This window comes from Indicator indicator, chromosome 7 (genome assembly GCF_027791375.1).
Source record: "Indicator indicator isolate 239-I01 chromosome 7, UM_Iind_1.1, whole genome shotgun sequence".
NCBI classification, from domain to species: Eukaryota; Metazoa; Chordata; class Aves; order Piciformes; family Indicatoridae; genus Indicator; species Indicator indicator.
The window spans coordinates 21,587,465-21,601,305 of NC_072016.1; the positions used below are offsets into that span (position 1 = coordinate 21,587,465).

Sequence of the window (13,841 nt, forward strand, 5' to 3'; positions counted from 1 at the left end):
TGGTAATCTTATATATAAGATTATAAATAAAAGCTTAAAAATAAGCTTTCTACTTATGTGTGAATAAACCTCAGAAATTCCCACTTTCTGAACAGCTATAGCTTCTGTTTTCATGTTCTATTCTAGTCATAAAGTTTTACCTCATGGCTTGATAACGTCTTCCTTGATTTGCCCCTACCATCATGGAAACCTAAAATCCACAGAGCATTTTCAACACTATCTCAACTATAGAACTGCTCAGAAAGTGACTCTAAAGTCACAGCTCTGATTACAATTTACAAATTAACTTTTCACGTATTCCTCCTTTACATGTTCCAGACTTTTTGTTCTCCACGTCCTCTCTAGATCCAGGACCTTAGCAGCAAAAGTCTGTAATGTAGCCTGCTGTTTCTGTGGGAGAGACAAGGGTGAAGATGGCTTTGAAAAGAAGCTTTTAAAGTAAATTTAGGAAAAATATTGCAAAGATAAATATCAGCTACAGACATGACAGTGCTTTAGCTGATTTACCTCTTGTGCACTTTTAGCTGACATACACTAAAGATTTCTGGGCAGGAAAGCAAGTACCTGTCACTTCAGGTAATTTACAAGGATACAAAATAGCAGATAATACAACCCACCTTTGTTTATCAGAAAGGAAAAAAACATTTGGCCATTACACACAAAGCTTAACAGAGCTCTTTTCTAATTCAATCCACTTTGTCTTATTTAGCACCCTGAACCAAAGTTTAGTCAGTGCAGATAAAGGGAAAGACAAAGAGACAGTTTGGTCTGGGGAGGGGCTGAGAGTGCCAACACAGAGCTGGTGAATAAATTTAGCAGCAAGGGTGAAGAGGAAGAAAACAATGTCTGGATTTGGAAGCCTGGCAAGTTCTCCAGTCGCTGCTCGACCTGTGTTTAGCAATTCTGATGTGCAACTGAGCAGACAGCTCAGGCTCAGGATGACTACTCTCCCTCAGTCCCTCTTCAGCAGGCAATGAAAGCAGGCTCTACTTTGAAAATCTTCCCCCATCATGCAAACTGACACAGGCATGCTTTTCAAAAACCCACAGCCAATCTGTTGATCATTACTTATTTACAAAGGCCTTCGGGCAGAAAGTCCTGTAAAAACCATACTTGATACAGTATACACTAGCTTTTTCTGCTTGTGGAAAAAAAGTACCCCTAAGGCTACCTCAAACCATCACTTTCTATTGCACATAAAATGTACCGTGTAACACTAAAGTATTTAATATATATGGTATAATATATCTACAGGAAAGGCATTTGTGTAGAAGTATGTTACCCTGTATTTGGTAATTTGATGTTTTGCTGAAGGCTATGACTTGAAAAAGCCTGCACCTAGTACAGAGGACCTGTCATCTCAGTACCCAAGAGCCAATAGAATAAAGAAGTACCCTTAAGCAGCAAAACTTTGACACTGCTTTGAAGCATATGAAAACAGTATAACTCCCCAGAATTATTATTACTCAAGATCAAAGAAATGAGGCATACTTTACATAGCAAACAGGGACAGTGTGTTCAGCTCCCAATGTTTCAGCTCTTTCTCTCTCTCCCTCCCTTTCTTTTTATTTCCACTTCCCCAAAATTAAGACTTGGTTATGGGGGGGAAACTGCCACATGTTTAAAACAGTAAGTGGTTAAAACTATTAGCAGCAGATAAGACTGTCCAAAGGTAAGTAAAATGAAAAGAATGCTAGAATGACAACTGGCACCATAAAAATGAGAAGCTTGCCAGAATGTTTGAATTATTCTTCCTCATGAACTGTAAACAAGCATGTAAATCAGTGTCATATGGGCAAAACTGAGCTAACAGGAAGGCAGAGAACTTTTAATGATACATTTAACAGAAATAGATGGTCAATAAGAAAAAAATCCACAGCTGGCTGCATTTTCCTGTGTGAATCACTCTGTCTTCTGGTTCTGTAGTCTAAACAGAGATGAAGATGAAGTTGTAGAAGTTACGTCCTTGAACATGCCCTACATTGTGGTAACAGTAAACAAATATGGATGCTTCTCTAACTGGTCGAAGAAAATTTCAGTCTATTTACTGAAATACAGACAGAAATATTAACTAGCTGTATCCAGAATAATCAAAAAGGAACAAAATCATTGTCAACAACAAACCAAAGTCATAAGCAATTTTATATATGGAAGGAACTATATATTCTTTTTTTTTTTTTTTCAGTTAACCTCTGTGAATGCAGAACACACACTCACACCCCAAACTGCACAAAGGTTTCTGTTTACATATGTAAATAAGGTTACATTTTTCTGTGCAAACATATAGCTGCACTGGAAAATCTCTGCTGTGGTATTCGGTTCAGGATACAATTATGGACCAAGCCTCTAGCCTGCTAACTTTCAATTTGCAAAACCAGAGCAGGAACAGCCTCCTTGTAGAAAACTCCATGTCTACTATCTGACCATGCTCTGTCTCACTTCAACAAGCAAAAGGTAAAGCACAGTGAGACAGAATGCAAACGCCATATTATTGCAATAGATTCCAATTTCTTGATACAGTTTTAACAAATCTTACAGGTAATTTGTCCTATGGAAGGAAACTACATAACTACACAAAGGCAACAGGGGGAAAATATCACATGATATTTTCATCATCCACTTTTAGAGTATACACTTCCCTTTTTAAAATCCCTGTATTTCATAATTAATGTGCTTTTAGCCTGAGTAAAACTGCATTAGTTTTGAACTTTGCTTTGGCAAGTACATAGATTATTAGACTTTTTTATCAGTCTAAATCAATTAACAGAAATTTGATTTCAATCGACAGGATAAAAGGAAGGTAATATTCAGGTTCATTTTTGATTGTGATGATACATCTCACATATGGCCTTAAGTACAGAAAACAGTACTCAGAGGGAATCCAACAAAAAGAGAATTGCCTGAGGCAAACTAACCACATGAGTTCCCCTGATTGGTTAGTGCTATCATTAGTGCCACTGCTGTTTAAGAACTACACACGGACAGGACAGGGTGACAGCTAAGACTTTAAAGCCTATGTATTTTTCAAACAGCTTTTCAAACTGTTTTTCATGACAGAATTTTTTTCAGCTCTATCATTAACTGCTGACAAGCTGACAGAATAAATACTTCAGCCTTTCAGAAACCATCTAACAATCTTTTTTCCACCCCCTCCCCTTATTTTTGATGTAGGGGGAGGAGAAGAGGAAGGAAAGAAGAAAGGAGATGAAGATATGAGTTTCTTACAGTCTTACCTCATCAGTTTGGGTGAGGAGTTGGGTGAATTTCGCATGCCTCCATTTCGCTGCTTTTTTTTGGGTGATAGTGTCGATGGCTGCTCATCTTCAACTGGAAATACAAGGAACTCATGAGATTAAGTACTGCCCTAAGTGCAATATGAAATACAAGTGAAGTACCAAAGAACACACACTCTATGTCCATTCACGCACTGATACTTCATTGCTAACATAGGCCCAACAGTAATAAAAATCAAATACATGTTAGTTGAAGAGATTGGTTTGAAGAAGCAGGGAAGAATACCGGGCTTTGAACACAGGCGTTCAAATTGGGTTCATACTTCAAAAACAAAGGAGAGGGAACTGCATTTGGGTTATTCTTAGAGTTATTTTCAGTTAATCTGTGCTACAGAAAAGTAGAATTAGTGCTTTGCTATATTCCCAGAAAGATAAAGTACTATTTGCAATACCAACATAGCAGCTGCCAGCCTGCTTTTGCTAATGAACTAGACACCAGTTGGTTCTTGCTCCTCACATGCCAAACAACAGAGTCTTCATGAAGAGATGTAAAATATTCAATGCCTTGATGTTCAATGATTCAGTTAGTTGGGAATGTGAATGCAGCCTGCCATTGTGCACAGATCTCCAGCACAAGTCAGACCTCATCCTTCTACCCTTCTCACAAAAGGGAGTTTTAACAGGAGTGAACAGAATGAGGTTAAATGGAAGTGGGAAGACAATACCTGTATAACAGAGGATGCGTGTGTTATGTAATCTTTTAACGAGGATGAGTTGCATTTTCAATGACAGATCAATTTCCAGAGGTAAAATCATTTATGGTTTTGCCAATCACAAACTACTAGTGGATAACCTATGTCACAATATGTACTGCTTAAACAAAGGCAGATTCCTAATAACTCATCTGTAAGAATTAACCATCATCTTTACTGTTTCAAGATTGTTACAGCACTTGATAATCTGTGCATAAAGTTTACATGGGCTATCAAAGGGAATTATCCTATGCTTGCTTTTACAAATTCACACTAATGCTGAATTATTCTAATATAAAGAAGGAAAAATAAAGTTTTTTTCCCATCCTGTTGTTATCTGAAAAATTAACTAGAAGATAACTGATGCCTAGGAAGCTGTTACTTTAAGACTAAAAGGAAAGAGATTAGTAGCAGTAGTAGTAGCTATATTAAAAAGAGCTTAATACACATTAGGAGTGCACAAGCAGAAGCTGGAAAAAAAATCTAATTGCAATGAGCTACATAAGAACAGCAACAAAACCTGGATATATTTCATCTGACATAGTCTCATCTGGGAAGAAAAGAAGTAATATCCTTCTATAACCCTCTTCTGACACTGTTTTATTACAGACTAGAATCTAGCCTGTCATGTCTGCCTGCTTGCCCAAGTCTGCTATGCAACTTCATTTTGCCTTGGTCAAGACTGAAGGAGTGGACTCTGAAAAGACAGATGTGGTGTCTTGTAAAACAACCTGGTATCACGTAACACATCAATGGAATCAAAACAAAAAGAAGAATTGGGGGGGGGGGAAAAAAAAATCTAATTCCAGAATAGATACCCCAAAACGTGGTAATTCTTAGATCAGAGCAATGACTGTCTAATAATGATTCACTTAATTTCTTTCCTTCTCGGGCAGCAACCCCAAAGACAAAGCCACTTCATTCTCATTCGACTTTTCTTTTTTTCCAAGTCTGAGTCCTATGGTGGAAATGCTTCTTGATGATTAGTCAAGCACCATTCCTTGTTCAGCTGTGACAAATAAGACCATAGAAAATTCTCAAAAACACACAAATTGAATTTTTGTTTCTTTAACAGTATGTTTGGATTAAACCAGATCACTTCAGTATTTAGCTGTTTCTAACATGAAGTGAATATGCACAGAATTATTTTGTTAGTAAAATCTTACTATTTCGTTCTAATAAGATGCAGAACACCCTCTGCAAATCACTTTCTTGGAAATGGCCTAGTCTTATTTTAAACTTGTCTATCAAAAATGTTATTTGCATACTATTCCACACAAACAATAGGCTGCTCTCAAGATATACAGTGTGCTCTCTTGTTCTTTACAGGATATAAATACTCAGTTCCAATCTGTGAATCCACCACTTCAAAGATCAAAGGAACAAGAAGCATGCAAAAATCTGACTTCCAGAAACCGGCCACAACTGATATGTTTTGCTTTCTTGGTAGTAATAACTCTAAATTTCACTCGATTATTCTGCTAACATGGGCTTATAGAATGTTTGTCAAGAGATTCAGTGCTGCACCATAAGTGTATTGTTAATGCTATTTTCACAGTTTAAGGGAGATACATAGCCACCAGGACCACCTGCAAAATCTTACATTAACAGAGTCAACTGTAGATCACATTATAGCCAGAAATATTTCTGTGAACAATAGCAAACACTACTAAAATATGGTACTTTTCCAAGTTTTCAGCTATCTAAGATTCCTGTCTGATCCTTCTAACTACTAAAAGTTAGCACATGTGATAAGGACCTTTTGTACTGTATGGTCCAACATTTTGCTCTCCAGTGCTACCAGGTAGTGCTACACTGCTGGCCAACTGAAAACTCAAAGCCTTACTAGTAATCACCCAGAATCATGATTTCTAGAACTAGATCCTTACTAGTAATCAACCAGAATAATAATTTCTAGAACTAGATTCCTAACAGTTTGTACCTATTTTTGATACTATATTAACAATAAATGAGACATGTGCTTGTCATATTCAAACTATGCCTGGAAAGTCTAAGGTTAATGTGACTCATTCGTTAACATCTGTTAGAACAAAGCCTTCTACAGGTCTCAATTTGGTACTAACGCAATGCTGCTTTGCTTAAGCAAGGAGGCCATTTATTATCACTGCAGCAATAAAAGGTGATCTATCTTAATTATATCACATCCAAAGGAGATTTTGTTTTACAATGAGATCTGTGGTCAGATTTTACAGGGCACCTGCAACTAAGAAACATGGCTCCCTAAGAATGGGAGAAGGGAATTCATGAAGCTGAAATATGTGAATGGTATATAACGGACACCATTACTTATGGCTTTGTTCCCAAAACTTGTTGCAATAATAAATCACAAGTGGCTTCTTCATAGTAAGTAGGATATAAACCATATTTAATTCTTGTCCTTCAGATATTCTTATCAATTTCCTGCATATTCAAAGAAATAGATCTAGCAAAATTTTTAGTAAAGCTATAAAGTATCCTTTTAGTTTCATGGTTACTGTGCCTGCATTAATTTAAAAAGGAGTCTTAAATTTGCTTTTTCTTATGAAAGACAACTGTATTTGAATAATGGGCTGTGATACATGACAACTCAACACTGAAGCTGTATGTCTGACCTAGTGCTTCTGTTAATGAGTCACCATTTTTAGTATTTTTTTATGTCTTTATGCTACAGGTTTTGTATTAAAATATAGTCTCATTATATTATGCAGACTTTCTTTACCAGCTTTCATAAAAAATGAAGATAAGTTCAAGAAACAGACACAGAATTTTACAGAATTGAACTTAATCCAGCCTCTGAGTTATAATAAAATTCAAGACCTTGTTTGCAGATCCCTAAGTATAACACTTAACTTACTGCTGTAACAACCCAGTGCTCACTTGTCTAATAGGCAGAGAATCTAATAGTTTTGCAGTTCAGGAAAACTCTGTGCTAGAAAAATGTCAGGCGAGTCTAATGAGGCTTCAGATGCTCCAGTTTATGCTGGAGTTTAATTTAAAGTTACATCGATGTTTTAACATGTTTGCTTATTCTTGAGTAAAGAGAATTCATTATTTCAATGACATAACCTCCAGACTATGTTCCATGAATTGATTTAAGATGTGCTGGTAATTTTTACAGCCTTAATGTGGAGCTGAACATCTGTAACAACATATTACTTGACTTTTATCCTCATTTCGTTTTTTAAGCAAAATAAAGGGAATGTCTTTCAGAGACAGTGGACAAGTTCATAATTTTTTTCTTTATTTTTAAATAAATCTGTCTCCTTCACTGCCTCTCCCATGTCACCAGCAGAACAGTTTACAGACACTGCTTTGTAGACCAGAAATTGGAAATAACATTTATGTTACTGAATATCACAGAAGCTGGAATACCTGGCAAACTCTTTCTGCCTAGCACGTAAATCCTTCAGAGCAAATAAGCCATGTGAAGGTAAAGCACAAACCACCCAGAAACATTAGTTGACTAGCTATCTCAATTAACTTATTAATCACCACATCTGGAGAAACCCACATCTGTAAGCACTTAACAGAGCATTAGTAATGTCATAGTCACATTGAAAACAGACTGCAAAACCATGCACAAACCAATCTATATTGCTTTATGCATACAACTACTGGGCTACCTACGGAGATCTTGGTTCAACCCAGGCTTTTGGGAGTGCTGGTGGTATTTTACAGGCAAGCTGAGTGCCCTTTGCAATCTACAGTATGTAGATTTTCCTTGTTCAACAGAACTCTGTGAGTTAAGTTGCAGCAGCGAGGGGTTGTTGGGTAGGAAGAGGCTCCCTTTACGGTTATTAACAAGTGGAACAGGTTCCGGGATTCCTTCAGTGGACTTGGCACCAACCAGTGCATTAGTAGTTGCATTCTTGAATTGATCTGAACATTTTGGGTAACTTGATCTAGCTGCATTCTTTACTTCTAAATAATAAGAAAAAATTTAAATTAATGTCTTACTATTAAAAATTATTTCCAACCACAGGCATGAATCCATTTTGATATTATGTGGAATCACAGACTTTAAAGCTTAAAGTATAGGTTTTTACAGATGAAATAAAGGTTTATACCTGCAGCTTTCTTATGATTTTTTAATGGCTTTTTATAAAAGAATACTTATAAAAGGATTATTCCATAATATTATCATCTTTAAGCTATAATCCCATCCTAGGGTAAGTGCATCTGAGGCAATGCTTATTTCCCACATGTTGATAAAGGTTTTGAGATTTACTAGCTGTGGAAGATGTTTATTCTTTTGAATCTACTGAAAATGACAGGGGAAGTAGAGCACTCTGCAGCTATTAAAATAAATAAGGAACCGTAGAAAAAAAGTCAGGTCAACACTTCCAAATTGTGCAAACATACTTATGGAATTAAACTGACGTTTAGAAGCCTACATAAAAGTTGTTGGGTATTCAGAAGAGCCTAATACTGTACATTCCAGAGGTCATACACAGCACCTCAGAAAAAAAAGCTAATAAATTTATATCTCCTAAATATGGATTTAGCTAGAAAAAAGTGGCTCTTAGTCTTTCATATCCAATATATCAAAGCAAATTAAACAACAAAAAAAAGGCCATACTAATATCTCTAACACATGTCATCCTCTGTAAATAACAATAAAAGGTTTTGCTGGTAAAAATATGCAGTAATAATCAGAAGATTATTGACTATATTGTAGAAAATAAAGTATATTACTGAGCTACTGAGATCTTATGCCCTGTTGCACATTATGAGGTGAGGAAGTTAGGCAGGGTAGAATTATTTCCATATATTTCAATGGCCTTAAAGTTTTCATGTAGAACTTCAAGTGGACAGTAGCTCCCAATTATTTGAAGAAACTGGCATATTTTTTGGCATCTTGGTATAGTTTACCATCAGATAGAAACACCATCTGGTAACTGGGAAGATAGATAAATAGCATCCAGGTTTGCCATTTGTGTTTAAGCATAAAATCTGTTTCTCTCATCAAAAAAAAAAAAAAAGATAATACTTGAATTACACAAGTAATTTGAATGCACTTCTTAGACAGGCTCAACTAAACTGATGCCTTGCTACTACTACGACTGAGGTGCATAATGAATCAGTGAGAACAGAACCAGAGTCTAACTCACAATGTTATTCTGCTCTTTGCTAATAGTAGCAACATCTAAAGTGTAATGTTGATAATACACATTCGTGAGAGTTCACATTGATTTTAAATCACTGGAAGATGGCATGTATCTTTGATTAGCAAAACTGCCACAAAAAAAAAAAGTTGTGTATCGTATCAGATACTCAAAAATTACCAATCTTACCTCAGAGTTACTGGGGTAAAATCTTATACTTCTATCTTTTATATTCTTCCACTGAAACAATTTCCAGGTGATAAAATACATCTGCAGAAACCTATATCCCTACACAAGTCACCAGTCAAGCATGTATTTAAACACTTTGAAATGCAGTTTGATTCAGCTCCATTTTTAAAATACAGACAGAACTACAGACAGTGATATTGGAAATAATCTTTATAAATCCACATCTGCATCAAAGTATCTTCACATGCAATGGTAGAAGACCAAAATCTATGAAAAATGTTTATTCACCCTCCAAGTGGGTTAAGAAACATCAAAATCTTTTTTACGGTCTCTTCTGGAGATGGTTTCAGATACAAGACCTGACTATTAAGCACTAAACTTCCATAACAGTGTATGTCTTATGGCACATTCAATGCAGACATAAGCAAGCTTTCCCAAGATTTTGTGCTTGCAGTGGCATAGCATGAACCAGAACTAAAGTACCTTGTCTTTTGTTATGGCTTATTAGCTTGAGCTTGGCATCATATTTAATAGCGTCACATGATCCTGTTCAGGATTAAGGCAGACTGATCTGCTTAATACAAATCCTACTTCCCCTTATTTCCAACAGTGTGGATAGGAACTGCCACTGGAAAGCAAAACATTAAACCATGTGGATAACAGCGTTGCCATTTTTGGGTCAAATTATTCCATATTTTAAAGTTCTAACTACCAGTTTGATCCCATGAACTCTAACCTCCTGTCTCTGACAAGGGCTCACCAGCTTCTGATGAAAATGGAAGAAGCCCCACAGTGAATGACTATGAAATACCTTGTTCATAGGACAGATTTCTTTCTAGCTCTAACAGCTTATGGCTCATGTCTTTTTTCTACATCTTGAAAAGCAATGACCACAGTATAATATCTGAATAACCTAACTTTGGTAGAGATAATTATCTCTTTCTCTATTCCTCTAGTGCAATAATGTATTTTTTGCCCTGGAAGAGTAGAACTGGGGTTTTTTCAGTGTAAATAGCCTGCCAAGTTGTACATGCACACTGTGCCACAAGCATGTCAGGACATATATGGAGCTATACGTACAAGCACACAGGTGCAATTTTGAACACATGACATTGCTGTGCTCTCAGATTAAGCAGTATTGTACAACTAGGTGAAAAATACAGGCCAACAAAATTACTTCTGCAGATATGTACTATAATATGCAGAAACCAAAACATTTATGCTTCTATGGCATCCTGTTGTTCAGCAAAGGCAGTTTCTTTTTCTTATAATTTCTTAAAAATCTGATTGGGTGCTTGCAGCACTATGTGGGTTGATTTCCAAAGAAAATATATTTGGGAAACAAAGATTGCTGTTAATCATATGGAACTAATATATCCTTACATACTGTCACTGCCTCACTAGGTTTGGCAACCAAACTGTCTGGACTCGGGTAATTTGTTGTACCACTGTGCAATGTTAAACCATAGCCTCTAAATCCACAAGAGTTCTCTTCCAAGTAAGTGATGAGTTTAGCACCAGTGAGTCTACTAAAAGAAAATAATTTTCTAATCATAGTTACATTAGTTTTTCTTCATCTAATATGATATACGCCTTCATTTTCAATGCAAATGGTCACAGGACAAGTGTGCTGCCTGCATTGTTTATTGTGCCAAATTTCATTAGAACTCTTCAGGACACTTGTCATGTAGTCATAAGGCATTATTACTGTTAACTAAGAATAGAGACACTTACTGGTCATTTTGAGAGCAAATTTTAAATAGCTTTTTGAGAATGGTATACAATAAAGGAGAGAGTAAGAGTAAGAAATTCCCTTTTTTTTTCTGCAGCATTGCTTAATTGTACCCTGGGTGAACACTACACTTTTGGTAAATGCTGTACAGAACTTGCCCAAGAAAGTTATCAGTATCGAGACAGATATAAAATAATGTTTTCACTTAATGTGAGATATAAATATGATTTCTGCTTTGAATCTGCATGCATTCCTATTCTTTTTCCCACCCTGCAGAACTCCCTTTCAAGCTCAATGGCTATACACTTGCCTACAGACTGCATTAGGGTATCATGCCTGTTTCTATTTCTATACATTTTATTTATTATAATGAAGATAATTTGAAATGCACTCTGCGACTCCCTGAACATTTTTAAAACAACCAATACAGTTAATTTAATGCCTACGGCAATCTCTGTTTATTCTTTGTGAGTGTACACTTGCCATAACTTAAAACAGGGCTGAGCTTTAATTTAAATGTAACAAGGCAGAATACCAGTACAGTGCTTTCAACAAAATGGCTGAAACTGGCTTCAGCATGATTTGCCTGGAAGGGAAGATGAAAATGTGTTCTAAAGGAGAAAAAATATCCTGACCCAAACCAGACATTCTAAACAACCACCACTGATACCCACTGCTCCATTCCTCCCCCATCTCTATCAGCTGCCAGGCTTTCAGCACCGTTTTTCGCCAGACACTAGCACAGTGTTTTCCTTCATAGTCAGCCATCAGCCAGAGCTGTCACTTGCAGATACTTCATTTTTGTTTCAGTCTAATTCATACTGCACCCCTTAATCTCTGTAGTGAGTAATGCCATGTCACTGTGCAGATATGCCAGATCCAGCACTAGCCGTATCGAGAGCGTTTTCAACGGTGAAATGATCTTGGTTTGAAAAAAGATTTTATTTCTCCCTCCAACTTCACTCTTCTCTTTCTCCTAAGCATCTTCCTAGCTGACCTCCAAAGGAGCAATCACCATTCTGCAATCTGGCATGTCTTCCATATAGCTCAGCTTTTGGGGGAGGGGGGGGAGGTAAAGACAAGCTGCAGGTCTGTATTATTAAATGGAAATAATCAATACGTTAATTGAGTTTTTGGCTACCAGAGTTCTTTTGATGGGAGTGGCAGTACCTCTTTCAAAGGCAAGCCTGTTTAGACTTTGCTACCTACCACTCTGTGAATAAGGCAACTGAAAATACCCACAGCAATTCCTCCAAACTGTCAGCTATTGCTTTGATTCCACCCAGCAGCCCCTGTACAAGACAACAGATTAACCATTAGGCTAGATATGTTGAAAATATACAGCTTCAACCTTTCCCCAGCTAGCTCAGAGCGATGTATAGATGATTATTTCAACCGTCAGCTGCCGCATAGACTTAAACCCCTGCACAATAACTCCTGGATTCATCTGCCCCTTGTCAAACTTGCACAGCTTTAGTTTGAGCATACATAGTGTGGCAGTTTCACTGCGGATCTAGAATAATCCAGACGGCTGCTGTCTCTTTGTTAACAGGAAGCTAAACTGATGAGTTTGTAATGCATTTCTTATCAAAGGTAGTTTCAGAAAAGAAAATGTGCCTAATCAGTTGGGGTTGGACCTTAGCAAGGTACTGAGATATGGTTTAGTCAGAACATTTGTTATTTGTTGGGAAACAAAAATATTATTCATCCCCTTTAAAAAATCACTTTATACCAATAAACTATTTATTTTACAGATTTACCTGGGTTTTTTTTTTGGTGGTAACAGATGTAACAAAATGATTGACAAGAAATTACAATGCAATGGTTCTTGATGAGATACAAGAATTTTGATTTTAGAAAGTGCAGAGCAGTATTTGCTTGGTGTCTGAAATGGTAATTCAAATTAATCAGGACTGCTGTTTTGGTTTCTATGTGCATTACAAACTCAGGGAAATTATAAAGAGAAAACGATATATATGTATAAAATTACATGTATATAAAGAGAAACAGATGTGCTGCGTATCTCTACATAATAGTACCACTAGAAAAGCAGGTGAGGATCACTGGCTTCTGCTTGCTGTATCTTCTATCTGAAGCTGATAAGAAAACATCAAGATCCAAGAATGTCAAGAACACATCTCAGAACATTCTACAAATACTGAATGGTGCTTACATGAGATACGCTCTTTGAAACAGTGCAGCCCAAGAAACACCTTTTTTGCTTTCTTTTCTTTCCCCCCCTCTTTTTGTCCCCGGCTTGCACATTTTAGCTAAAGGCTTATAAAACTGAATTACAAAAGCATTGCTCTACTCCTATTTTTCCTCTTGGCATCCAATGCATAAATTTTAGTCTTAATTCTCCTCTTGCATAAAGGATTGAAACTCAGTGACAGATATATTCTTCACCTTTTTTTTCCCTAGAATGATGTAAAAAAATAGTCAACAGAAAATGCAGAATGTTGCTAGGCTAGATCCTGTTATGTATTCCAGACAGCTGCTCTGATTACTCTGTGAAACTTAAGCTCCTGAGCTTTTAGAGTTAAATGTCTATAGAACAAAAGATTGACTGCAAAGGTGTTTATAAATCCAGCACAATATTTTCATTAAGAAAGTCCAGGGTATGGTTTCACACTACTTTATTTTTAGGGGTAGGAGCAACCCCCTATGCTTACTGTGGAACTATGGGTTTGTTTTTTTTTTTCCTTTGCTACTCTGGTTTCATTCAAGAGCATAATTATTAAAGATGCTTTACAGATATACCAGTTGTTATCACTTCTCTATTGCTATAACTTCATCAAGCAAAATGGTTTAAAGCTGTTCAAACTGTGGC

At 36.5% G+C, this 13,841-nt stretch overlaps 1 protein-coding gene across 4 annotated transcripts in view; it reads right to left on the reverse strand.

The window, feature by feature from the left end:
- Positions 1-13,841, reverse strand: part of KCNMA1 (potassium calcium-activated channel subfamily M alpha 1) — a 413,411-nt gene that overhangs the window by 58,328 nt on the left and 341,242 nt on the right. For all 4 annotated transcript variants that reach the window (XM_054382054.1, XM_054382052.1, XM_054382053.1 and 1 more), the window contains one exon: positions 3,234-3,327. In XM_054382054.1, coding sequence (XP_054238029.1) covers positions 3,234-3,327 — 94 coding nt within the window. The remainder of the gene's footprint in view (positions 1-3,233; positions 3,328-13,841) is intronic.